This window comes from Manacus candei, unplaced genomic scaffold, assembly GCF_025592945.1.
Source record: "Manacus candei isolate 608988 ecotype Guabito, Panama unplaced genomic scaffold, ASM2559294v1 h1tg000034l, whole genome shotgun sequence".
NCBI lineage: Eukaryota > Metazoa > Chordata > Aves > Passeriformes > Pipridae > Manacus > Manacus candei.
The window spans coordinates 7,000,375-7,028,313 of NW_026138082.1; the positions used below are offsets into that span (position 1 = coordinate 7,000,375).

Below are 27,939 nucleotides of genomic sequence, written 5' to 3' on the forward strand. Positions count from 1 at the left end.
GTCTCCCACCACCATGACGCTCTTAAGGTTTTGACTTATTACTCCCTTGGTAGCTGGAGATAGGTGTTATGAAAAAAAATAGTGAACCAAGGTAACAGCTCCTTCATTAAGGGCAACCAGGTCAGGGGTATGCAGGGCTGTTGAATCTCATTTGAGTAGTAGGAAGTATTTCCTATCCTGGAATAGATTAATGATATTTTTAGGGTGTACGACTACTGCACTTCAGTGTTGAAAATTAAACTAATTAATAAGAAACACTTCACAGAATCATCTAGGTTGGAAAAGACCTCAGAGATCATCAAGTCTAACCTTTGACCATCACCTTGTCAACTAAACCATGGCATGAAGTGCCATGTCCAGTTATTTCTTGAACACCTCCAGGAATGGTGACTCCACCACCTCCCTGGGCAGCTTACTGCAATGTTTGACAACTCTTTCAGTGAAGAAATTCCTCCTGATGTCCACCCTGAACCTCCCCTCAAGCAGCTTGAGGCTATGTCCTCTTGTCCTTTTGCTGGTTGCACTAGAGAAGTCACCAACCTCCACCTCGCTACAACCTCCTTTCAGGTAGTTGTAGAAAGTGATAAGGTCTTCCCTGAGCCTTCTCCGGGCTAAACAATCCCAGCTCCCTCAGCCACTCCTCACAGGATTTACCTGCTGGACCCTTCACCACTTCACTGCCTTTCTCTGCACTCACTCCAGTATCTCAATGTCTTTCTTGAAGTGAAGGGCCCAGAATCAGATACAGTACTCGAGGTGCGGCCTGTGAAGTCGCACCTTGAGATGTGACTTGTGCAGAACTGACATTTAATCCTAAAAAACTCAGAATTTTGCCAAATCTTAAACTCTCCCTTAACTCTTTGACAGAGTACTTCCTGTCTTGTGAAACTGAATTCACTCAAACTCTCTAGAAAACATGACAAAGGGCATCATATTTCTCTACAGCTTCCCATTTCTTTAAAGCTTTATTTTAGGAATGATTTATTCTGTAGCACATTCATTACCACAAACCTGATTCTGTGATTCTAAGTATATATCAATGCCCCCTCTTACTATTTTCATAACGTTGCTTTTACAGGCAGATATTCTGCAGAATCAGTGCATAAACCAGCAAGTAAAACATCTGACCTGTTTTTCTTAAGGGGTCATTGAAAAGACCCTGCACAGCAAGTGTGAATTTCATTTTCAATGCTGAGCGGAAGCCAAAAATATTTATTTTTAATATTTAATAAACAATACCTGCAAGCCAAGGGAGAGCAGCTCACCTTGCATTTTGGACACTTCTGGGCATTCCTCTGCCCATGTTCAATTTCGTTGGCCCAGTGACGTAACAGCTTGTCTCCCTTCTTGTATTCTTTGCAGTTAACGCCTTCATGCCAGGGAGAGTGGCACTTGAAACACCAAACAAATTGGCAAGACGGACACTGGATCTGTACAAATGAGAAAACACCACATGTTTACAAGCTGGACGCTGATCCAATTAGAAAGCCTGTTTTAAAACCACTGCTCTTCAGTTAAGAGAGTAGCTGCTCAGCAAAGGTCCAGCATCTTTTGAAGGGTCTGTTTTAAAAACACAAGAAGTTGTGGAAGCTAGCTTGTTCTATTTTTTTTAAAAAGAGAGAAAATATAGAAGCAATTGCTAAAGTCAGGAAAGGTCTCAATCAAACAAAACACAAGTAGCTTGGTTCAACCATAGGAACTGCTCCCCAAATACATTGTGTGACTCAACTGACAAAAGGCAAAATCCAGGAAGCTTATTCACTTGCTTCCTACATTTGTGAGATCACCTAAAAATTAGCAGACAGTTTTCATTGCAGTAGATCTGTCGTCTTCTAGTAATAAACTTCACTGCCAAGGCTATTACCAGAGAGCACCTGGTCTTCTGAGGGGGCTCTACAGAACCCAGAATGGGTTATGAAGCTATATTAGAAATGGTCCTGGGAACAGGGGCCATGAACAAGGTTCTCATCCAAGAGCCAGAATGACCAGCTGGAAGTCAGGCACCTTCTTTTGCTCTTGATTGCGTAAAGGCAAGCTGAGGCCGTGACAAACAGCCTGCTTGCTACAGACCACACCTAATGGTAAAAACCACAAGCTATACTCAAATTGAGAAAGGATCTATTCTTTCCACTCCCTCGGTTTTAAATCATTGTGTCAAACAGGTACCATCGTCATCATGTCATTGCTTCTTCCAGAGCCTGCCCATTTTCTGTTTGAAAAGCTATGGCAGTTCCTGTGTTTGCCAAGTAATAAATAGAGGCACATTCTTATCTGATGAAAGACAGGCCTCCTACCTGGATTGTGACTAAGGAAAGCAAGAACCATATTAGACACAGGCACATCCAGGCTTTTGCAACATGTTCAATTCTGCTGTGTTTGGCTGAAAAACGTTTCAGCCTGAAAGATGGGAAATCACACCTCTCAAGCGACTGCTGAGCCCTGTCCACCATCTCCAGTTGCAGTCTATGTCTGGCACTACCCTGGCTTTGTACCAGCTGATGGATGGGATTGAGGGATTCCACCAGCCAAACAAAGGCTATATCTGTTTCCACATTTGGTTCACCACCAAACCACGGACATGTCTGTGCTGGCCATGCATGGTGTGGGAGTGCTGTTCAGGAAACTGCATCCTAGAGTGTAGTCACATGTGAAATCTCCAAAATGCATTTCTGAAGTTGTCACTCCCAGCAGTTGCTGTGCCCTCTGTTCAGACATGCTAACTGGTGGTGTGCCTCCTTGACTACAGTTAAGAGTCCAAAGTAGGAGCTCTGATCTCCCTTATATGCTTTGCTGGAGGGTAGCCTAAATTATTTATATGTGCAATCACTACATCTATCACTACTGACATGATAATACAAAGTTGATCTGATCTCTGATGCATGACCTAGAAATGAAGCTGTCTGTTACCTTTAACGCTATTCCCCAAGTTCTATACACAGAGAGAGCATTTAGTTTTTTGCCTTTAATGTTTCACATTGCAACCTAATTGACACAATTGCTCAACCTGAGCATTTCTATGACCCTAGCTAACCTATTTTTCAGTGGCTGTCTAACTTCACCAGTAAAGAGTAATATTGTTTTTTCCACTGCAGCAGTGTCTAACAGTCATAGCTTGGTTTGTATTGTGCGATGTTGTCCTAGTTACAGTGGCCAGGACCAGGTTATTACTATGTGGGTATAACCAAAACTGTGTATTCTATACCCTCTATGTCATTTCTGATGGACAGCTGATAATGGATCATTTGCAGCAGCTGCCCAGGGCACATCTAAGGACTCAGCTGTCATAACTCCCCCCATCCCAGGGAGGCATTAGCACCTTCACACCCAGCCTGAGGGGTCAGCTTTGCTAAATGGCCATACTGGACTGGCATAATAGTCAGCTGCAACACCTAGACCATCAAAGACTCCAAAAATATCACAAGACTCACTTAAATCACCCATTGTGAAACTCCCTGCCCTGGGGGAGATACAGGACATTCCCACCTGAACCTGAGCATATATAATCTTGGGGTTTTGAGACTTCTGGTATCACTCGTTGGATCCAGAGGAGGACCAAAACTCCAACAGGACTGTGACTGCCACTCTCAACAAGACTATGAAAATTACCTCTTTACGCCAGTCCACATCTGTGGATCATCAAGTGCAAGAATAGGAATCAAGGGTCAAGAAAATTTTCTCACTACCCTTAAGATAGCATGTTCCCATTCATGATCCTTTGCTGGGCATACAGCTGAAGTGCACAGAAGTGAAACAGCATCAAGAAATCGAGAGACTTTCTTCTCATTACAATACATAACATTTTAGTCTGTTACCATCTACTGGTCATTATCTTTGTAAAGCAAAAAATATTGTATGTGCATTTAAGTATTACAATACATACATTTCCTTCATATCAAGCAGATACAATAAGAGTGTGATATTAAATTCTGATATCCTGTACCCCTTACAAGTATCACCTACTTTTAATAGTTGTAGTATTCAGACATTTGAGACAGAACACAGATGTTAAAAAAATACAAACACAAACCAACAGGTAGAAAAGCTGCAAGTTAAATCTTCTTTCTTAAAAAAATTGACAACTTAATTTAAAACAAGTTTCATGGGTTCAGTTTTGGTTTGGTTTTTGGTGAAAATCTGACACAAATTAATTGCAGGTTCTATCTTTCTATTATAGCAGCTACATAAGTGAAAGTAATAGAGCAGCCACTAGGATATATATTTAAACTTACACACATACTGACATCACCTGTTTCCAAATACATTAATTAGAAAATACTGAAATACAAGATGAGGCTATAACCATATGAACTTGAAATAACATTTTTTACCACAAATGGCCCTAACTAACTGAACTAGTGAGAACTGTGTTTCATTACCAGTTTCCTCTTCCACCTGCCACCCTGACAGCACCTTCCTCAAAACTGAACTAGTAAATTATTTTTATATTTTGAATGGGCCACTTCCCTTCTCCATGGTTCAATGCTGAGCATACACTAAGCAGGCAAAGAAAACGATGTAAGTACTTACGAACCTTATTTTTCTTGGAACTAGTGATCACAAAACAAACTCCTAAACCCATTCAAACTTGGATGCAGTGTGACACCAACATGCTTAAGAAACAGAAACACAGACTGCAGAAATACTGCAGTCTTTCATATTCTTATTCCACTCTTTCTCTGCTGTTCTGAAAGAAAGTCAAATATGATTTGCTTTATGCTTCAGTATTAGTGCATGAAACCATCGTAACAAGGGCACAGAAGTGCTATCTACATATGATTTAAAACAGTAAAATATAGTCCAGCAAAGCAGAGAAACTATACCTACAAAAGCCCAAAACATTAACCCAGCGTTTTTTCAAATATGTTTTTCCTCACACAAACATTTTTCCATTTATTTTATGGTTTCCCTTTCCATAGATTAGAATTGAGAGGATGGATATATACACAAACCTCTATGCCTGGAGGTCAGTCTATACTAGAGGTCAGTCTCCCTTGAAATAGAAAACCTTACACAACTCTTAGTTCTCAGCTTTCTGAAACACTGACCTTTGAAGCTAACATTTTTCATTTTCTTAGCTAGCCTTTTTACTGCAAACTATTTTATTTATCAGTTTCCTCACTTATCAGGAAAAGACCTTTCAAAATTGATAAATAATTTCAACACAAAACACTGATTAATGTGACATGATGATAGCAAAACTGACTGCACAGGAAAAATATTCTGAGAACCTCAAGGTGCAAAAAGCTTAGTGGGATTTTCTGCTGGTGATGGAACACTAGCTATATAATAGGATGGTCAAATTAATTATGCAACTAACTGATCACATGAATTACGGTCTCTAGCTACAGCTACTGTCACTTTATTTGAAAATAAATATGGGCTCCGGCCCAAACAGCTTCCTTCTCCTCATCACTAACCCAACCTCTTTCTTGTAGCAGCTGAAAATGAAGCAACAACAAAACAAACAAATGTTGTGTCCCACTAGGGCTGATCTTTGATCCAGTTCCCAGTGTGACACCAAAACATCAACATGAGCAAAAGCAGGCTGGCAGGAATGAACAGCTGAGAGGAAAGATGGAAAGCATGGCAAAATCACCATATCCACAGCAGTTGAGGCTCAAGGTAGGTTGAAGTGATAAACAGCCATGAAGGTATCTGTGACTTAAAGGTTAAAATCTGATCCAAAAAGTGAGGAACTACTTGGTATAAATAACGCAGATCAGCTCTATCACAGCATCTCTGCTGGTATGGACTCCTGCTAGTTCAAGAGCAACAAGTTTCAGAAACTCTTCAGCAGTTAAAACAAAAGATAGTTTATCTAACAACTGCATTGAAAACACATTTGCACTTGCAAAGCCAAACACTCAAGTCCTCCTTTTATGTGACGTGTATCTCTTGGCAGAAGTGAACTAGAAGATTTCATTATGAACCTAGAGATTGATAAAGCAGGAATAAGACTCCAAGAATCAAGTATTGCTTCTCCACGGAAGGTGCCAGGTTAAAGAACTAACATTAAAACAACAGTTGAAAGCCAGGACATGGGGGGGGGGGGGGGAGGGAATCCCCAAACCCCACACAGAACAAGTCATCTTACTCTTGTGAAACTCTTATCTGTTCCACACACAGGAACTTAACTAGCAATTTTTCAATTTTTGCCTGTTTCCTTTGCACTTTGTCATAACAGCTTTGATCAAAGCTTTATTAGGGTCTTGGCTACAATCAAGTCTTGCATTCCCAATTTAGGTCATATGGGAGGGGACAGGGGTATTTCCTTGCTCAAAGCTGGATCCATTTGTGATACAAATACTTGATACAGAAAATTAAGTAGTCCCACTGCTGTGGGACTACTGTCCTAAGTGGCATTAATGGTAGAAGAAAGGTTTGGATATCAAGTTCCCCTTTTCTTCCCCTCCTTCTCCCTCAACATACTCACTTTCTAGGTTTAGCATACAAAGACTTAAATCTCAGCCAATTGAACTGCAGGGCCTAGATCAATTTAGCTGACATAAACCAGTTATAGTAAGGAAAATTAATTGATAATTTGCTACTTCGCTGCCTCTTTAAATTTTGATGTTATTTGTAATTTTAAATACTGTATTAGATTTTAGAAATGGCATTAATAACATTTTTAAAGTATCTGTTCAAACAACTCTTGGATTTTAGAGTGCTTTCCTGTTGCAGTGTATAAAAGTGAGTGTACTGGCACTGAGCACTCATGTGCTGTGATATTACTAGTAGGCTTGTGCATAGATGTTCCCCACATGGCTTCTCTTGAAGCCAGCACTTCCAGCGCTGGTGCAGAATTCATCTGGTGAAATTGTTGTTTATATTGCTCGCACGTGAATATGTGAGCCTCACGAGCCTCCAGTCAGACATCTCCTAACACTATAAGCAAAAGAAAATGAGCTTTTAACTCCAAAAAGCCTGTCATTCAGGACACAGAGAGGATGCACACAAGCAATCACGTGAGAACCTAAGAAAACCAAGATAATATCGGTCCACAGCTATGTGTGTATGTAATTACTCACATATACTCAATTTCTGATATAGTCTTCTTTCTAAACCTTCTCCCTGCAGCAAAACTTCTCTTTGTGCTAAGCTTAAAATAAATCACTAAAACTGTGTGTATACCAGAAAACAGTAGATGTTCAGGGAGTAGGCTGATGCCTTGTGGCCCATGATCATCCATACTGTTGCTAGCACTTTCCTAATTATATTTCTGACTAGCATCAATTAGACATTCTTGCACACAACACCTGAGCTCAGCTCAAAGGACATATTTTGCCAGAGTCTGTTCCCATGAGACTTAAGCTCTGCAGATCAGAGCTACACATAATGAATCACTGCAGGACCAGTGAACTGCTGCTGGTTTGTACTATGCATCACAGTCACCCATTCCTTCTGACTGTAATTTGTAGGGAAGTCGTAGGAACATTTTAACTGTAGCATTTTGACTCATAAAAGAGCACTGGTTATGCCTTGAGGAATATTCTCAGATCTGGCATGCCCACGATACAACAGCTGCATCACCTATGACCCGCACTTGTGAGAGAGTAATAGCTCCTGACACCTTAAGGAAGGTGGCTGCAGAAGCCTTACCTGCTCTGATCTACCCTGGACTACATCTCATGTGTGGTGATGATGAAGCAGATGGGTGAAGGAGAATAGCTGTGAGCAGAAGGAATTTTACCTGCAGTTTCAAATTTTTCCATCTCAATGTAAGACACCAAAAATCTGAAAACATTGAGCCCAACAGACATTGCGATTGTGGCATGTAATTCATGCCTTGCACCAATATACCTAAATAGCTCATAACTCAGAATTAGCTTTACCAACTTTTCAACTCCAATGAATACACAACCTTCTACCTTTTAATCTTCACACTGGGCTGAATCTTATGCTGTGTAATTAGAGCTATCTAAACAGTCATCTAAACTCCTACTGAGGAAACTGGTTTGTCCAGGAAAGGCCAGCTCAATCATGAAATTAACCACATCAAATCTAATAACCGGATGGAAAACTAACACAGAACATGATGCTGCAGACAGAAACGTCATCTTCTGGAACTTAGATGGACCTTCAGCAGCACAAAGCTTCTTCTAAACTCTTGCTTTTTATCTTTGATTTAAATCACAGTATAAGCAAATCTTCTATGAAAAGAAATGCTGTAGAAGTGGGTTTTTCCCCTCCTGTTTCTCAAGTTTTTGCATTGTGAGTGATGAGGCTACAGTAATGTATTATGTCTGGTAAGAGAGTGAAGAAATCAAAACCAAGAAGCAGGATGGACAACAGCTCTATTACTAAGGAAGGAGCAAAGCCAACTGCCTAACAGCATAAATGACCAGAATTCATTTACCCAGAGTTTCAGGGAAAACTTAAGGGTAGAGGGTCTAGAATTACTGGTTATAGTGATAAATTCCCTTTCCCCAGTCTCTTCTGATTGTGACCATATTGTTTGCATGTCGAGAGAAAACACTCTTTAAATTACAATGTATGCCAGGACAAAATTACGCTCTCTGCCAAAAAAAAAAAAAAAAAGGGCTGAAGTTTAAGTACTTAAACTATTTGAAGCCAAGTAAGTAGTTAATCAACAACATACTACAGATTCATATTTCTAATCACAGCTTGCACACAGCTCCACTGAAGCAAAAAAAGCTCATTTAATGCCCACCAAATGCTGTTCTACTTTTGCAGTGCCATCTGACCCACAGCCCTAGCAAAAATGCTCACTTTGTATTTGTTCTCCAATTTGGCAGGGGTAGGAATGTGGCCTCTCCTCCGGAAGGTTGTAAAGTGCTTGCACTGAGGACATGGCTTGGTGCTGGAGTCAATGCGGCTGAGTTCCAGGAAATATTTATACTTGATGATGTCATCATGGGGCAGGTTATAGAGGACAGTTGTTTCATCCAGGTGTTCGCTGCACTCTGTGATAGGACATTTTATATCCACTTGTCCCAGCTGCACCTGCATATGAAAGAAAACCCATAAGAGCTGTATGACCTTTTGCCTGGAAAAGTTAAGCAAGCATTCGTGAATTCTGTGAGCAAAAATAATTTCAAGTACTGTAACAGCCCACAGACTATCAAGCATATTTTCTTAAAATTATTTTGACTTACATCAAGCACACTGCAATTTTTCTAGAGAGTATTTTTGAATCTAAACAGGAAAGCTAATTACCCTTATGACATTGGCAGGTATTAAACATACAGTCTAACTAGTACATACCATGGCTACACACGCCACAAAACCAAAACACAAGTCCTAACTGGCAGAGTCCATCCAGGTCTCTGTACTTTGGGTGTAATGGTCAGAGCTCCAATATCATGGCTCATATAGGTTGTGAGAAAGCAGGCAGTGGATACTGTTTCACTGCAAAATGAGCTGGGAATTAAAGCATAGAGGAATTAAAAGTCAATTTAAGATCAGAGTCTAGCAGCTCTAACTCAGTGCTAGCCCTGAGCTGGTTCCTGCTGAGCGTGCTCAGTGCCTGTGCAGTCTGCTTCCAAGAAGCTCCTTACATGCCATACTGCAAGTGCAGAAACTTTTAGCTGAGCCTGAGGCTGACCAAGCTAATAAATTTCCCCAGACCTCAGAGTCAGTTTTAAAACACACACCTCCACCCCACCCCAACCAAGAACAACAACAAAAAAACAACATAAAAGAAAACAATAAAAACTGAACTAAAACCAGGCACAGAAATAAGCTTGAGGTTAACAGGGCAGAAACTTTTGTTGATCTAATAAGCCCTGATGGTCCCAAGCTGATCCATATGGTCAGATATCCGCAATATGTTTCCAGAGCTCCTGGATCCAAGAAGCGCACTGGACCCAGATCTGCACCCTTCATGCTTGGCAGGCTTTAACAGCTTGGACTCCATGCCAAAACAGCAGATCCTACTTGGTCTGGGCACACAAGAGTTGCATTTGCTTGGCAGTGAGCCAAAGTTAATGAACCCTGCTGGATCTTGAGAGTCTGCAAGGACCCAGCTAGAACATGTTTGTGTCTGTCCAAAGTAATCTTGAGTGAGTGAGTTTTGACTGTACAAGTGGAGCTGACCACCAGCCAACTCCTTCATCACTGAATATCTCCATGCAGAGAAAAATAAGTGCAACCAGCACGTCTTTCCAGGAATTAGTGTTTCAAGGTTGGCAAGTTTGATTTCCCTAGACTGCTTATTCTTTAGCATGCTCCATTAGAGGAACCTGCCAAACAACACTCTAAATAAAATGGGAACACCTCAAATTTGGACGCAGATCTCGCTGCTGCACAGTGGTACCAGAAGACACAAAGACTCTATTAATGAAGTATTTAAGCTAAAGGACAGAAAAACCCTGAAAAGCAACACAACACTGTCATTGCTGCCTCAGCAGCTGAATGATAATTTAGTCAGGAGCCAGAGGATTAGAAGAGTCATAACACCATGGTATGAAACCCAAGTTTCATACTGATTTCAAAAAAATCCCTGCTGCACTACCTCTATTCTCTCTGCAATGTAGCTAAAACTACAGAGAATAAAGAGATTAGGTATATGTTAGATAAAGAAAAGCAGAGTGTGCATGGTGGCAACAGTCTCAGACCAGAGAATGGTGGAGAGCACCTCAGCCAGCCATTGCTGCCATGATGCCCTGAGCACCCTCCGCTCAGGGTGCAGGCAGGTCAGAATGGAGGCAGTATGGAGAGACAGCTCTCCCAGCAATACACCCACTCTTAGGAAGGAACTTCCTTAAATTTCATTTTCAGCTCTAAAAAGTGAGCAGAGCTCAGCTACATCCAAAGAAGGCTAGAGTCAGTTTGGTTTTTACATGGACAAGTTTAAGCAGAGAAGGAGGATGTACTCAAAGGTATGGAAAAAAAAAAACCAAACATAAGAAATCCCCAAAACTACACTAACTGCATGCTGGGGAATGTCCACATTTTGTACCTGTAGGATACTAATTCAACTGTAGCAGAATTTAAAAATTGAAATCAAGCATATGGCACCACAAGAGTGACTCTTCTTGGAAGAATGACCCTGTACATCATGAAGCTGTACTTAAAAAGCAGATGACAATCAATACAGCACTATAGCACTCAAACACAATAAACTAAGAAAACAATTTCCTACAGAAATATAAAAAGCCATTGCACTAGGATTAGTATACGCTTTTTTTAGAGAAATATAGGTACAACACTTTAAAACCAAATAATCAAAATAATTCCACCTACAACTACTTCATGGTTTTGGTGTTTTTTTTTTTTTTGCTTGGTTGGGGTTTTTTGTTGTTGTAGTGGTTTTTTTGTTTTGTTTTTGGTTTTTGGGTTTTTTTAAGCATTAGGGAGATATAAAAAGAGGCACATCCTTTTTCTAAGAGTAAACTAAGCTACTTCATAATGAGAATGTGCATTGTATCTGACATCGAAGCTGGTACTTAAACATTGCTTATATTAAATGCTAGTTGGAACAAACCTGCACTTATAAAAGTGAAGGAATACAAAGCTCAACACTTTGTGTATTTCATGCCCACACAGAATACGATTAATATATGTGGTAAAAGTCATGTGTGGTTTCAGTGTTTATCTTGAAAATCTGTTTTACACCCATTTGAAACAAATAATTTTTAACTTCTAATAGTTTCAGCTTTTCAAGTTTGGCAGAGATTGATCCTTTTCCCATGCTTTGAATGGGACTGAAGTGAACAGAGCTTATTAGCAGTAACTTCATGGAGCTTTGTCCTACCGTAAGAGTCCATCTTTGTGCACTAGCATCAGCAACTGATGGCAGTACAGCTTTAGAGATAGCCTATTAGGCTACCTGCTGCCACAGACTCAGGAGGTGCTACAGAATGAGAAAGAAAAAACAAAACAAAAGATCTCTTATGAGTAAAAATATCTTTTTTTTATTTTATTTTCCTTCATTTTCTTTTTGTTTTGAAGAGCCTTATCCCCTCAATATCTGCTTCTCACAATACCAAATCCTCAAGTTTTAAGAATACCACTGTGTATTAGGGACCTCAGAACTCTCAATGTACACAATAGCATAGTGTATTTTCACAGCATGAGGAAGGACTCACATGTCTAAAAGCAGTTAAGCTGCAGTTTGGTGCTAAACGCCAGGCAGCATCCAGCTCTTATGCTCAGCCGAGCTTCTGTAAAGCACTTCAGCAGGGGCTAGCTCTGGTTACAATTCATAAGGAGAAAGCAGGCTCTAGCACATTTCATCCTACAGAAAGGTAATGTTTAAACTATCAAGAGAGCAGTATGTACCTCTCTCTGCCAATTCTTTTCTTTTCAAGCTGTTTTTTGGGCAGTTAGGGGTGAAGGGGGGGAGCCCTGACAGGGAGGAACAGGGACAGGACACACACACAGACTCTACACCGATACACTTAGTGCCCCAAAAAGCAGCAACACCAGCAACAGAAAACAATACCAGGTGGCATGATAGTCAGAAAATTATTTCCACCTCCTGAGCTTTCTTTTAAAGGAAATCTTTGTTAGCTACACAGCAAGCAAAGTTCAAACCAGACTGGAGAAGCACTGATTTATACCAGTCATTTAGCCGGGCTCAAGCTGGACGTAAAGTAACCTTTGCAGGTTGTACTTGGTTAGCTGTATTACAGCTATATTCCTTAAAGAAGGGGCCATTCTACTTTAAAATAGACACATACAAACAAATATTTTCTAACTGAAACTCTACTCTTAGTTCAGAGTATATGTATATGCTAAATTGCTCTTCTTACCTACTAATGCTGAAAGTGAATATTGCTCTATGTCATATGCACTTCTGTAGAGAAATTTAATGTCTACCAGTACACCAAATTATACCCAAATTATACAAATATAATATATATATATTATTATACAAATAATATATATATATTATTATTATACCCTGTAAATTACCAAGGAAATTCTGCATACAAGAATATTTTTTGGAAATGCACAAATGCAAATGAAGGGACAACATAGTCTACAAGACTTTCATGTTCTACTGGTAAAAAAACCAACTGGATTAAAATTCCCTTTATTTATAAGCAAAGTCCTATTCCTTTCTAGTTCACTGGAAACATCTTTCATTTTTGTTGATAAGTTCCAAATCAGTGAAGAATTATTTTTCTTGTAGGTTTGGGAAGTGTGTAATTTTGAATTTATTTTCTTAAAAAAAAAAAAATAATAAAAATTCATGGAAAGTACTTGAAGGACTTACCACGGTTCAGGACTCCACAGTGGTAGGTGCTAACCAAATGAAAACCAAGTAGACATGATTCAAGAAGTGCCAACCAAAGAATATACAAACTTTTACTACACATTTTACACCCGCCTTTAAGGTTATGGTTCTGTGACCATGTTTGTGGTTTGAGTATTAACTTCATCAGTCTGGATCCCCGATTTTTCCCCCTTTAATTAAATTTAATTAATTTCTCAGCAGATTTACAATAAATTACTTTCTGAATCCCTTTCTCATTAACTTGCTCCACCATCTTCTCTGACAATCATCACCTGTAACCTCACTCCAGTTAAGAATCATCACTCCTCTCCTCAGAAGGGAAGGGGGAAGGGCTTTGCTAGCTTTATTGGGCATGTATCACTGACCTCAAAAGGATCCAGGAGTTCAAAATAGTGTATTTGAGTTGTATTTAAAATGGTCATTTATTATTAATAAAAGTTGAACCAGAGACTTTCGCTAAAAAAAATTCCTGTTGTGTCACAAGCTCACGTGGAACTACCTTGAAAGGATCCATCAAGGCTGTTCCCCTTCACATGTCCTTTAAGTAGTCTTTGTTCTCTTTTCACAAGTACTACACATCTGGATGAAGCCATGACAATGACATGATGGTTCCTGATCCATGTGACATTCAGAGAGAGTCAATTAGGGTCTAACACTGAGCAGACTTGAGCAGACACCACCTCTTCTAGTTTTGACAATAATTTGTTTTTAATGAGCTCTGCATTCATTATCACAACACTAAAAAAGACACAAAAAGAAGTCTCAGAGCCTTTGAAGAACTCTTAAGATCTCATCCTCCAGGAGAAAGGCACTCTAAAGCAAGAAGCAGGTAGGGAATCCCCACATATATAACTGCAATTCAACCACCACTAGCACATCAAAGGTTTGAGCAGCTTTAGCCCCAGAAACAACCCAAAACCTTAACAGGCAAAACTGGCCTCAGCTGCCTGGAGCAAAACCCCAAATCATGGTGCTCATTTCCCGTGCAAACCTCTTTTTCCCTCCACCGTCACATCTAGGACTCTCTAAAAACAGTGATGATAAACTAGCAAGATATTTTTCAGAACGTGCTTAACTCAAGCAAACTTTTTTCTTAAAAATCTCTTAGTTTGCTTTTTCATTTGAAGACATGGTGACATGAAGCTCTACTCCTTTTCTTTTTCTTCCATAGGATTAGGTGTTACCTGCTCACATGGTTTTGATATCAATCAATCTGTTCACAGATTTTACTTATGTTCACATAGGGATGGGGTTTATAGAAAATTACTCATAGAAAAACTAATTATTACTGTAATTCTCCTTTGCAAGATGTAAACAATTATCAACCTGCAGAGCTCTGCCTTTTTGCCTTTTCATCTCCTGTTACTTCACTGAATAAATTAAAAAAGCAAACAATTTTACTTCAGTAACACATGTAGAAAAACTGCACTGCATTAAATCATGTATCTGCCTGCCACTACTCATCAAACCTAGTGCATGTCATCAGCACGTATGGAGGTTATGTGCTTTCTGCCCTAGTGTTTTGACATCTTCAATAATCCACAGCAGAGGTAATGCTTAGTCCCATGGCTGTAAATCTCCAGGGCTGGTACACCTGCATGGCTGCCTATTGAGCTGGGTCACTCTCTAGCAAAGAGGCATGCCAGAGTCAGACAGAGATCGACTGGCAGAAAGCTTTCACAACCTCTGGGAGCCCTGAAGAGTGTAAGATAAAGCAATCTTTTATTTCTTTTCTTGTGGTGTGTGGGGGCAAAGGGAGGGAGAAATCCCAGCAAAGGAAGGTAACCTGTGAGGAAGCATGGCAGAAGCCGCAAACCTTGGAGGAATCTGACCCAATCACTTCATTAAGGGGAAGAAGGAAAACCACAAAAGCTTTCTGATTTTGACCAGGTGTGCATATTAGCAACGCTAGCTAAGTATGGGTATGGTATTTTTTCTATGCCTTAGAAGACACATTCACTTTCACTAAAAGATACAAAGATGCTCAAGACAGAAGAGCTTTGAGGAGAGCAGACCAAACCAGATACCCACCCTTTTTGGGTAGGAAAACAGAGGCAACTGCTCCTGCCTAGGAATGAGACCAAAAGACCCCACTAAAATTGAGCAGGTGCAGGTAAGGATTACAGAAAGGAAGCAAGGGCCAGAAAACCATCCACATATTATGATATGCTTCAATAACTTGGAGCATCTCAGGAACAAACCCTGCTCGAAGTGTCACAGTTGCACTAGGAAATACAAGTAGCAAAAAAGCAAGACCTTCTTTGTAATGGTTTGCTGGACTTTCAGCATCAGAATGAAAACATCACAGCCAAAAAACAGAACCAGAACAAGCCAACTTGCACAGCTGACTCTTGTAAAATAAGAAAAAGCAATCCGTTAATTCTTTAATTTTTACCCTTAAATTCAGAGGACAGTCTGTTCTCCTACAGCCAGCACAAGACACATAGAAACTGCCACCTATTTCTCAATTTGTTACCATCCAAGCCTAATCTGGGTCCATCCTGATTGTCTGAGTGCTCTGTCATGGCAAACTGCAAGAGCACATGCTGACACCCTAGGAAGGCAAGGAGGGAACAGGTCGAACAGGATGGGACATGGGTGAAGCAGCAGTCACCGACTAGGCAACATGGGAGCCTTCCACTGGGCAGCAACCCTTGCTTTCAGCATGCCTGACCTCACAAAAGCAGAAAAGTCACAACACGTTTACTGTAATACATTTAAATACACTACCTCAGAAAAAACAAATTAGAAAAAACAAACAAAAAACCAAACTACCCCCAAAACCAACATACTATTCTCCCTTTCCCATTAAGGAGATTAAACCAAATTATGCTCAGTTACCTGAGCAGGTAATTTTTATTTATATGATGCTCTCTTACAGGACCAATGCTTAAAAAAGCACATAGCTTTTTCCTTGTTTTGCTTACAACAGGAAATCCAACAAACTCCATCTTCCACCGAGTTTAGACTAGACTAACCCAAATTCAGATCAATTTCAAAGGAATAATACTGTTAAATATTAACAATAATTAGTATCACAATCAAAACCTTTCCCATGCGTTTCTTAAAGACAGACAAAAAGTTATCACCCATAAGATGATGATCAAAGGGCTGGAGCACCAAGAAGACAGGCTGAGGAAGTTGAGGTTGTTTTGCCTGGAGAAGAGAAGGCTACAGGGACACCTTACAGCAGCTTTCCAGTACCTAAAGAGGGCCTACAAGAGAGCTGGACAAAGGGCATGGAATGACAGGACAAGGGGTAATGGCTCCAAACTGAAAGAGGGTAGGTTGAGATTAGATGTTAGGAGGAAATATTTTATTCTGAGGGTGGTGAGACACTAGCACAGGTTGTCCAGAAAAGCTGTGGAAGTCCTCAAGACCAGGTTGGATGGGGCCCTGGGCAACCTGGTTTAGTAGGTGGCATCCCTACAGACAGCAGGGTAGTTTGAGCTAAATGATCTTTAAGGTTCCCTCCAACTCAAACCATTTCATATTAAACTGTTACAGAAGAGTGAAAAATTGTGGTCCCAATCTTCACTGAGAAACATCACTTTGGTCTTCAGGTGCAGACAAGCAAAGTCTATCAACAGTGACAATTTATCCAACAACTATTTATGTTAAAAAAGGAGATCAATAGCTCATTCTTCTAGTATTTATTAGGAAGGTTTCCCACCAGACAAGAGAGCTGGAATAGGCTCCTGAACTCCCATTTGCCAAGCAGCGTTCCCCTTTCAATTAAAATAGGGCCCAAACCACTGCATATTTGCACAATCTGTTCACTAATCTGTATTACTGAGCCTCTAATACAGAGAAGACCAGTTGATATCATCAGCAGTATTTAATTGACCTTTGGCTTCTCCTGCAATGGCTGCTGCTACGTTTTATTGTTGTACTTATAGAAACACTTCATGATGCTTAATATTCTTCCAACAGAAAGTGGTGCTTAGCATAAAATAAAGTTCTCTTAATCAAGCAAAGAAGGTAGGAGAGGAGAAATATGCTCCCACCTATCTCACTACACCGTCCCACAAGGGAGCTTCAAAACCTAACAGAGTTGGCATGTATGTGGGTGATTACTTAAAAATAGCAAGAACTTTTAACATAAATGTTTCAACTATTCTCTTGCCCAACCTGATCATCTACATACCCTGGCCCACAGAAAAAAGGACAGGCATCTTACAGCCATTCCTAAACTGTCCTGCTTTCCTTCAGAAAGATACCTACAACTGTTTAGTTTCCACATCTCTGCCAGGTCTGAGGTTGTGAGTTTTCTTGCACACGTATTCAATAATCAATATTTTCATTCTTGACTATCAGACATTAAACCAATTTGTGCCCTCTTTACTTGATAAATTTAATATAGGAACAGCAGAGTTGCATATGTACAAGCAGAAGCAGAATAATGGCTGAAAAGTACTTTTTAACTGGTAGATGATTGTCAGGAGTATCTTATTTCTAAGATTCAAGGTGGAATACATGAGGTTAAAATACCATCACTTGTCTCCCCTTACAAACAAGGTAACTTAAAGAAATTTGTTCATGCAATCATGTTGTTACAAAATAGCTATAAATAGTTATTTTGCTCTGCCTTCTTACCATCTCATCAGACCAGTACCTATCCACAACAAATAAAGCTGCTGTGCTATTAAAGCTACCACAAAGTGAAAGAAACTGGTAACTTTTACACAGCTTAAGTGACAGATGTGCACGTTGCCCCATTTTCTGGGATAGATCTGGGAAAGGCTAATGCAGAACAGACTTTCAAGCTGGTTCCCACACATCATCATTCAGACAAACCCCAGATACTGTGCTTTAGCTCCAATTTCACATGACTTTATGAAGTTATTTCTTATAGCGAGTTGTTAAGTTAAACCCACATTTCAATACACATTTAATGAAATGATGTATACAGCCATAACAGGGAGCAAGTATACATGATAAAGAAGTGTAAACAGCACAGCCTTCTCCAGGGAGCTGAGGCAAAAGCTTAAACAGTGGTTCTGACCCATACTTGGAAAAGCAGAAGTGAAAGCAAAAGTGACACTCCAGCTGGGATCAAATTACCCATCACCAAACAATTACACTGTTACCCAAGATACCTCACCAGAAAACTATGGCAAAGAAGAAAAAAATCCCCTTACGAAAGTTGAAAGGACAACTATGCTCCACAAGTGATCTAATCCAGTAGGGATCCGCACTCATCTAGCACATGATAATTTCTAAACAGCACATTTAACAGCCAAACTATCAGAGTTAATTCTCCTGCTGACCAAATTCTGGCTGTAATTTGGAGGTTGTTACTGTGCCAGGTTAGTCTACCCAAGAGTCTGCCAGAATTGGGCCACACCTGAAGCTGGAACTTCACCTTGATTAACGGAGAATTTGTGTATTGATTTCTGCAGGCTTTGTCTGTCAAAAGCAGCTAGAATCTTTACAACATTACAAAATCATCAGAAACAGCAAAACAAGGGGGGAAGCACACAATATGCATTATATACCAGGAAAAACAAACCATGGACCAATATATTCCACTTCCCACTTTCACCTGAAGCAGAGAAAATATAAAGCGAGTTCACTTAAATTCCTAAAGGCCGTATTATCAGCTGACTAGGCTGTTAAAATACTCATTTTCACCTCAGGTCTTCCACAAGAGAAGAAATTATGACTTCCCATTTGTTACGAATTCTCTTTAAAAAAGACAAAACAAAGCAATGCTCTCTATAGGCATAAATCTGTGTTTTAAAAAAAAGTATAACAACATAATATGATCTTTACTACAAGCCTTTTACTATTTCAAATGTTGATATGGAATTGACAAAGCTGTAGTGTGGTACTCTGACAGCTTTTGTGGTGAGGCAAAAATGAACTGAGGTAGAATAAGTCAAAATGCCCCAGGTTAGACTCCTGGCTAAAATTTCAGTGTTAACAGTGAGGAAGAGATTTCATTATTGCAAAAATACTGTTGTGATCAGATAAGGCTGTGGAAATACTTGCATGTAGGAGAAAAAAAAAAACAACAAAACACAAGGTAAAATAAGGCTTCCTTTCCCTGCCTCATGTTTTTAATTACTTGGAGAATAATAACAGTCCCAAACAGTGTACAAACACAGAGAGAAAGGTGAATGTAATTTGTCATCACTGAATTCAGACCTCTGAAGCCATACTTTTCAGCTGGTTAGAAAGACTGGCCTGAAACAGAAATGAAAAAGAAGAGTTCTATCCACGCAAACTTCTCTTTCTGGATGGTATGCCAGGCTTCCCCTGCATCAGAGTTTAACTCAAGATTTCCAGTTATGTCATCAAACACCTACATGGACCTGAAAGGTTTGGGGTGCAGGTACAGCCACATCTCTCACATACCAGCTGGTCTAGGTATCCCTGCCCTGGTCTCAGATGCTTTAGCCACTCCATCAGGTCACAGTCAGCCAAGATTGCACCCTGACTAATGGCTAAAAATGTATGAAAGAAGTCAATATAGCTTTCCATTCTTCCCCTCTGCTTTAGAGAGCAAATCACAGGGATGTAACGAGAGAAGTTTCAGCTGGTTAACACAGGAGACTGAAGTGTTTTTAAATTAGTTTTCCAATAGGGGAAGCAGCTGAATTAATTCTCCCTGTGACACACGATCACTAGTTTGCAACACAAGAGAAAAGTGGGAAACACATGACCAAGGAGAGACTCTTGTAGAGGTAGCTGGCCACCAGTCACCTTACCTGTCATGTCAATCTACACCTTCAGATCACATACCAAGCACATCTTGTGTTAACTTTAGGAAGCTTTAGGAAGCTACAGCAGCTCCTCAGTAAAAACAGTTAATGGCAACTACAGGATTGGAGGGCTGCATTTGATCACTCCCTCCATGTGAGTCTAAGCAGCAGCGTTTTCTGCACAAGTGCGAAAATTTATGTTCTTCAGAAAACAGCCTGTATTTTGGCACAGCTAGGTGATTATTAGGTTTATGAATACTCATCTATATTTTCTCATTTTGTTCAAGTACTTAAAATGCTCAGCAGCATGCATATAAATCCTTCACTGAGCTTCACGTCTGAACCAGGTATCTGCCCTCACACCCACCCCATAGCCCTTCAGATGGCCTTCACACTTCCCACTTCTGTTGGTGTAATTCCTGCTCTCCTCTCAGCTGTCTCCCTGAAGGATACAAGAGTCTTACCTGTGAAGCTAAAACAAAAGGAATTGTTAAGAAGTAGGCTTTTTAAGATGAAGAAATGCATTACTTCTAATGAAACAGCTAGTAGGTATCCTCAGCAACTTCAGACCAAGAAGCAGAGAGGAACTCTACCAACAACTGTCACATATGCTACGGAACACTGAAGCAGCTGACTATAAGAACAATGATTATTAAAAGACATACTATGAACAGAACACCTCTTTAACTTGACATACACTGCAAAAAACTTTTACTAAATACATTTCATTGTTCTGTTCCAAGAGTAAAGGTATCATTTCCAGAGACTCCGACTTAAAAATGGTTATGGAAGGAAAAACTGCTTACAATCAGAAGAAAACCACTACTTTTCATTTCTGTAGATACTGCCTACCTATATACAAACAAAATTAATTCAAATTTGTCTCAATGCCACTCCCTGCAAAAAAACCAAAATCAAAATAATTAAGGATTACTGACTATAAGGGTTTGAAAAGTGATGAACAGGTTGTTAGATACCCTGATACTTCCCTTCTGCCAGCATTAAACTTTTCTAGAGCTCCAGAAACTGGGTCACCACACTGAATATTTAAAGAAGCAGTTTTGCCCTACCAGTAGGTATCAGAGTTTTTGAACCACTATCAGTAAGGACTGCAGCTTGGGGACCAGGAAGTGGGCAGGTGAAGTGAGGTGAACAAGGTATCAAGCCAACTATATCCATCTCCACTTCTGAAACCACAGGCTCTAGTAGTAATTGAATTCAATACTCTTTGAGGAGATTCTACTTTCATTAACTATTTCCAAAGAAACATCCTCAGTGGGAGAGAGGCTACTAAGTAAGAACTGAAGCAGTACAGGAATAGAAAGGAATTGGTACAAAGCACAGTAACAGAACACGAGGGGGTTTGTACATGTCTCCAAATCCAGATTTTGCAAGATCGAAAAGAGAGGATCAACAGCTTTCGTGACAAACAGACAAGTAAATAAACAGAATGGTTGTTAGCAAGGAGGAGAAAACTTTTCAGGAGTATCTAATTTAGCATTTAATTGATATTTTCATTGAAATGGAAGCACAACACATGATGTCAAACACCACTGACCTGTCTATCCAAATATGATCTCTCTTGAAATGTTAGTTTTGTTTCAGACTCGTAATGCGATAAGAATTACCGTTTTTTAGAAAAATAACCCAACAGTTCTTCCAGGTCTGCACACTGCAATTGCTCCCTATGGCTAAGCAATCATTGACCATCATTTGTCACCAATACAAGCTTCTACAGAGGCCCCGTTAGCTGCAGTTTACCTCAGAAAGGGGAAAGCAGCCACAGCTGTGCTAGCTTGTGTGGGGAGAGGAAGATAAGAGAAAATTCAGGAAAAAGAAGGAAGAGGCACCCATATCAGCCTTTCCTAGGAAGTCCCTACCTTTTCCACAATTTGTATCTTTTCTCTCCTGCAGGTTTTTTCCCTGGAACAAAAGGCCCTCTTGACTGACATACAAGGTGGAAAAAAGTCAATTCTTCAAAATTTTCTGATCCACATAATTTCCCTTACTTTAATAACACACATACAAGTTGGTTTCCCTCTGAACTGTTCCTGTTGCTCCATATCTTCATGCAGTGATGGCTCTGCATCTGTAAAGTTTCTTTTTAACCTGCAACAAGTAGTTGAAATACTGAAAAAACATATGAAAGATTAATATTCATTTGAGAGCAGGGTAATTCACCCAAACAGCAAGAAAAAAGTAACTAACTGAATAAATCTGTTAAAATTTATATTAACATATCAATGGTGTGGTGAGGTTCTGGAACAGGCTGCTCAGAGAAGTTGTGGATGCCCCATCCCTGGAAGCATTTACAGTAAGGTCGGATGGGGCCCCAGGCAACCTGATGTAGTGGGTGGAATCCCCGACTATGGCAGGGGGGTTGGAACTAGATGATCTTTAAGGTCCCTTCCAACCCAAACCATTCTATGATTCCATGAAAATATAATCCTTTAAAACTGGGTCACTCAGGTAAAAATGACAAATGTGAAAAAGCTAAAGGATGTTTATACTTAAATCTGCAACTCACTTGCTGTCAAGCAATGGTAAGGTATTATCAAGGGCAAGTTTAAGAACATTTTATTAAATAACTTACATTTAATGAAATAGCTTTTATTAAAGGCAAAATTATTTGCTGTATTCCTGTGCATAAGGTATCGTAATTATACAGCCATGTTTAATAATGAGGTCTTTGGAGTCTACTTTCAGCCTCTACTGAAATACATTAAAGTATTTTAAGAATTTAAGAACTTATTATATTAAAGTATTCTAAGAATTATATGACTGAAGACTTACATATAGCTCAAGTGAAATAGAAGAGTGCCCGAGTCTTTACACAGATTAATGATTTCCCCAAATGACCACTTACATCTCATGCTTTCATATGCAGAATTGTGCTAGTTTTGCACAATGAACAACTTATTACACATGAGGAAGTCTGACAAAATTATATAAATCATAAAAGCAGTATACATTATTAAAATTAGGAAAAAAGTATGAAACCACACCAGTGGTAATTTCCATATAGTTACACATTTTGAGTGCTAAGTTTCTAAAGTACAAACGATTATGCTTAAAACTAACTGCAAATTACAGTTTCACTTGATTTCTCACTTGCAAAACTGTAATCAGTAAGGAAGAACAGGCTAGTAAGGCTTTCACCACAGGAAGAATGATAAAACAGAGATCATAAAAGCTATTTTTAATGTGCCTCCTCAGCTATTTCTGCACACCAAACCTCTAAAGAAAGTTATTAATTTCTCATTATAGAATATGAACATCTTGCAAACAAGAACGTATTTTGCCCAACATCAGCTTGATTTACCTCAAAGCATAGCTCCTAGCAACTTTGAGTGCCAAGGGTGAGCTCACAAACCGAGTCATTGCAGTAAGTGGTCATCTGTGAGAAGTCCCCAGGGATATAGCTAGGATGACCTTGGAAGGCTCTAATACTACCAGGAAAAAACTCTCAACAATGCAGTTCTCCTCCCTCAACTATTACACTATTCTCTCTCATCCCATTGCTCCTAGACTCATCAAAGTTGTAATAATCCTACTCTTCAAAACAAGTTCTACAGGAGAGTATCAGCTTCTATGTACGTTGTCAGCTACGCTGTAAGTCGAGCGTCACATATAGAGGAAAAACCTAACCCCTGAACTAAGGGAATAATTACTAGCACACTAGGCAGTTACTTTATGCTGATCAGCTGCTAGAGAGATATGTGCCAGAAGAGATCTCATCCTAGGCAGAGCAAACGGGGAGAGCAAGCAGAGCCCTGCAGCCTCAGCTTCAGCCTGCAGGCACCCTGCCTCTCCCCTCCCCTCCCCTGCGGCCCCTGTTCCCCGCATCTCTTCTTCTACCTCTCTGACAGGCCTTCTCACACCGTGTTGTTCTTATTCTTCACTAAGCCAGCTGTTTAGCCTTCATCCCCCACATCAGAAGCCTTAGGGGATGGCCATCAGCAGACTCCCTTCAGTGCCCATGCCATGGCACGGCATCTAGAAACAAGGTGCCCTGACCCATTCAATTTAATTCCTTTGCCACCTCCATCATGCTGTTCTTGCTGCATTTTGGTTCACCCACTCCCTAATGGACAGCAAGAAAGGAACAGGTATACACACCAGAACAGTGCCACCCTACTCCAGGATCAACTATAGCGTATTACAGGGGTCTAAAATTGCCTGGATGGACAAAAAGTGAATCTTGCTTAAGCCCCACAAGACTAGGACACCTTGATACTGTCAGAATGATTAGAGAGTTAAGCCACCTAATGAAAAAATTGGCAGATGATACTGATGAAAAACTGCAGTTAAACATTGCATTACCTGTGTACAGCACTTGTAAATACAAAGATAGACATCCTGTAATGTTGAGTTTCCCACTCAATCACTGAAACACTAAAGATTTTTAGTGAAATAATCTAAATGTGATTTGTTGGGGGTTTTTTTTCCTGTTTGGTTGGTTTTTAATACACTGATAGAAGCAGCCAAGTAAGCGGGTTTCTCCAAAGTTTACCCTTAGAGTTCTCCAAACTGTTTGCTAGGATTTTGCCCACAGATTCAATTGGGATGGAACATTTCTATTTGGAAGAAACCAAGCAAATCTAGAAATCTGGGTTAGGACTGCTTTATTTTAACAGCAGACAACAAGTTGTAACTGTGATACATGGAAGACACTTCTAGTAAAGAAAAAACACACTTGCTGAATTCACACGGGACTTCACATGATTTTCCTGCTTAGCTGTGACAGCAGACAAATATCTTAGGATGAAAAATGTTGGATTCACATCCTACGTGAGATAGACAAACTGCATACATGCTGTACTGACTACCACACAAAAGAAGTACTTTTAAGAGACCCTTGGAAAGTAAAACCCATTAAGCCATAAATTCAAGTGCAACTGAGAAAAGAAAACCAACCGCAGAAACCGTTCAAGAGACATAAGCAGAAAAGTGGAACAAAAAACAACAAAAAAAAGTGGAGGGAAAGGTCCACATGAATAGACTAGGACTTTCACTTAACCACCACTAAGATGGGAAGACTGCAATTCTGCCTACATTCCCAGAGCTTTATAATGTCTGAGGTATGCAGACTCAGAGAGGAAGTAACAGCAAGAGTCCAAACATAGAAATCCAAAAGGGAACATGAAAGGAGAAAGGAAGCTATGCAAAATGTATATATTTCCCCTTTCATTATATGACCTGTAATTTACCTTCAGTATGAGGGTTTAATTATCATCACAAGTATTTGTATTGTTGCAGTAATTAGTGTAATATGATACAATATTTACAGGCTCAAGGAAATTTCAACAATTATGTACCACTTCCCCAAATTTGAAGTTTCTGTGAAAAAAAATTTTTAGAATTTCACAAGTTTGCAACTAGTTTCACATGAAACCACACCAAAGTGCACCACACTTTCCCCAAAAAGTTGAGACAAATTTGGTTTTTAAAGTAGTTTGAACTGGAGTTACAAGTAGATGTGATTCCAAGGTTTTTCCACGTGGCCACTATAAGACAGTCAAGCTGTCCTATAGTTCTGTATTTTTCCAGTTTATTTAATAAAAAAAAAATCTATGAGCAATTTCTTGTTTGCTTGAGTTTGCATCCTGAAGTATTAGCACAACTAATATATGTGTTGTACAATCCAAGATATGGATTGTGTGTGATGTGTTCTCTACATTGGGTAGCGACAGCTGCTCTGTTATAAATAAAGCCCATTTTCCTTCTGGTCTCATTAGTGCAGCCCTACCTGCCCAGCCGTATTAGTCACTTCCTGCACGAGCATTTGAACACCTACATGGCATCAAAACACCTCTTATTACATCCAGCACACTATACACATTGAACTGAAACGTTAAAGCTGCAATTGAGCAAACCTGTCCCCTGAGCCACCACACAAACCTGTCACCTGCAAAATGCTCTGCATAGCAACTCTACTGCTTCAGAAAGACTAGCTCTTTTTTCCCAATGCTCTCCCACCCCCAACCAAATTCTGTTCAAAGAGAAAGATGGAAGGAAAATCAGATAAATGCAGTCTTAATCTCATGGTTAATCCATCCTCTTCTCCTTACTTATAGAGCTTGAAAGGTAAGAAAATGGAGAAAAAAAAATCAATTCCTTCTGCTACTTCAAAGAGGGAGTAGTTTTCAAAAAACTTTTTGTAACAATCAGTGCAACAGGAAGATAACTGTTACCTGTTATACTTCCAAATTTCACAGCTGTTCCACTTCACAACCAAAAATATCTGTATAATAGAAGCACAAAGGTATAGAGCTGTATCTTCAAAACCAGCAAGCTGAAATCCCAGCTGAGTAACACAGTAACACAGGCTAGCCCAGAACTTCTCCAAGCCACATATAACAACACTTCCCATGACCCTGCAGTAAGGGTCGAGAAAAAACATAGTGCTGCAAATTCATTGCTGTGAATCTTTAGAGGTGCATACAGGATAGCAAGAAACTGCGTAAACCAGCTGTAACTGATGTGTCATGTAGGTTCAGTCTTGGCTTAAGCGCTTTAGTTTAACACTACAGAGTGGTATGAGCAGTGCAAAGCATGTATAGCTCTCAGACAAATCTACTACTTGCCCAAAAGCAGTCTGACAGACAAAAGGACATGACATCTAATTACAAAGATCTTCCTGCAAGGAAGTCTTTCTCTCCTTGTCAATTATACATTGTTAGGCAGAAAAATAAGACATTCTAACAACACAACAGAAATAAGAAAAGTCCACATGTGAGTAATTTTCACTTTAATGCCATTGATGAACTATCTATAAAGTGACCAAGTTAGTCTTCAATTCTACAAGCTCTTTCAGAGCACTACTACGAAAACTGTATGCAAAAGGATCACTATGGAACGGAAATAGCATTTCAGAAAGCTCCTGACAGTGAAAAGGAAGCCTATCCAAGAAAGGGAAGAAGAAATTCAGCAAAAGTTGGAAGCTGGTGAGAACAGGTCATTCTCCAGGATCTTTACACTAGATAAGCACTCACTAGATAAGCATATACCTTTTGAAGAAGCTCAACTTCCTGCCATAAACAAACGTTTTATAACCCACTCAAAATACTTATCAGCCAGCCATTTACTTAATTTCACCTGCCTTATTCCTTGGGCAGTAGCTTTCCATTTTTCAAGTCTTTCAGTAGACCACTACACAAGATATGCCATTATTTGATATATTCCAGAATAGTTCTCATCGGTTTTCCCACCATGGCTTACATATATGAAGAATCTATTAAAATCATACACCTTTCAGAAATATTTTCAGTGTTTCAATACCTGGTATCAGCATATATCAGTCTTCATGTTTGTGTAAGGTTTGCTCAAATCCAGAAGCAGGCTTGTTAAAATCAAACTGGTGCCTGATACAGATTTCAGAGCCAAAAAATTACATCAATTAGTGCTTCCATTAAATTTATCTCCCCAGACAGACTTCACTGGTGAACTCAGAGACAGTAAGTGAAACTATAGCACTGCAGAACACCAGTTTGGTTTGGTATAAACCAAACTTATCAAGAATTGAATTAAAAAAAATTCTTTCCTGCTACACACTCTTCAAAGGTACAAACACATATAGGGCATTCAAAACATAAGATGTGTGCATGGCTGCCAAGCTTCTACCTCTATGCAAGATTTGCTGATTTTCCCTGTGGATCTAGCTTCTACATAGAGCAGCTATAAAGAGCACAACAGCTTCAACAAGTTCATTCAAACAGCTTGTAAGTATAGTTGGTGATGAATACAGAAACTCAATGTTTATTGCATCTCAGCAGCAAAGCTCTCCCTATGTACACCAAGGCAGGCACAGAGCCAGGACGGATTTCACCAGAATCCCCACTAAATCACCTTGCAACCACCCTGAGCTTCCAAAGGACTATGTGGCAGTCAACATAAGTCCTTTAAGAATGCTGAAATCTTTTCACAAAACTTGTCAGATATTGGTTGCAAACACCAGAAGGAAAAAAACAACTTCGAACAAGACATCAGGAGATAAATCCAGAACGATGATGATGCAGCCTGTCAAAT

The 27,939-nt window shown here is 39.7% G+C and overlaps 1 protein-coding gene across 1 annotated transcript in view; it reads right to left on the reverse strand.

Annotated features, from left to right (window-relative positions):
* Window positions 1-27,939, reverse strand: part of RNF217 (ring finger protein 217) — a 56,721-nt gene that overhangs the window by 15,948 nt on the left and 12,834 nt on the right. Inside the window, exons 2-3 of the mRNA XM_051792234.1 lie at window positions 8,731-8,964; window positions 1,266-1,430 (exon numbers count right to left, since the gene is read on the reverse strand). Of these exons, the coding sequence (XP_051648194.1) occupies window positions 1,266-1,430; window positions 8,731-8,964 (399 nt within the window). The remainder of the gene's footprint in view (window positions 1-1,265; window positions 1,431-8,730; window positions 8,965-27,939) is intronic.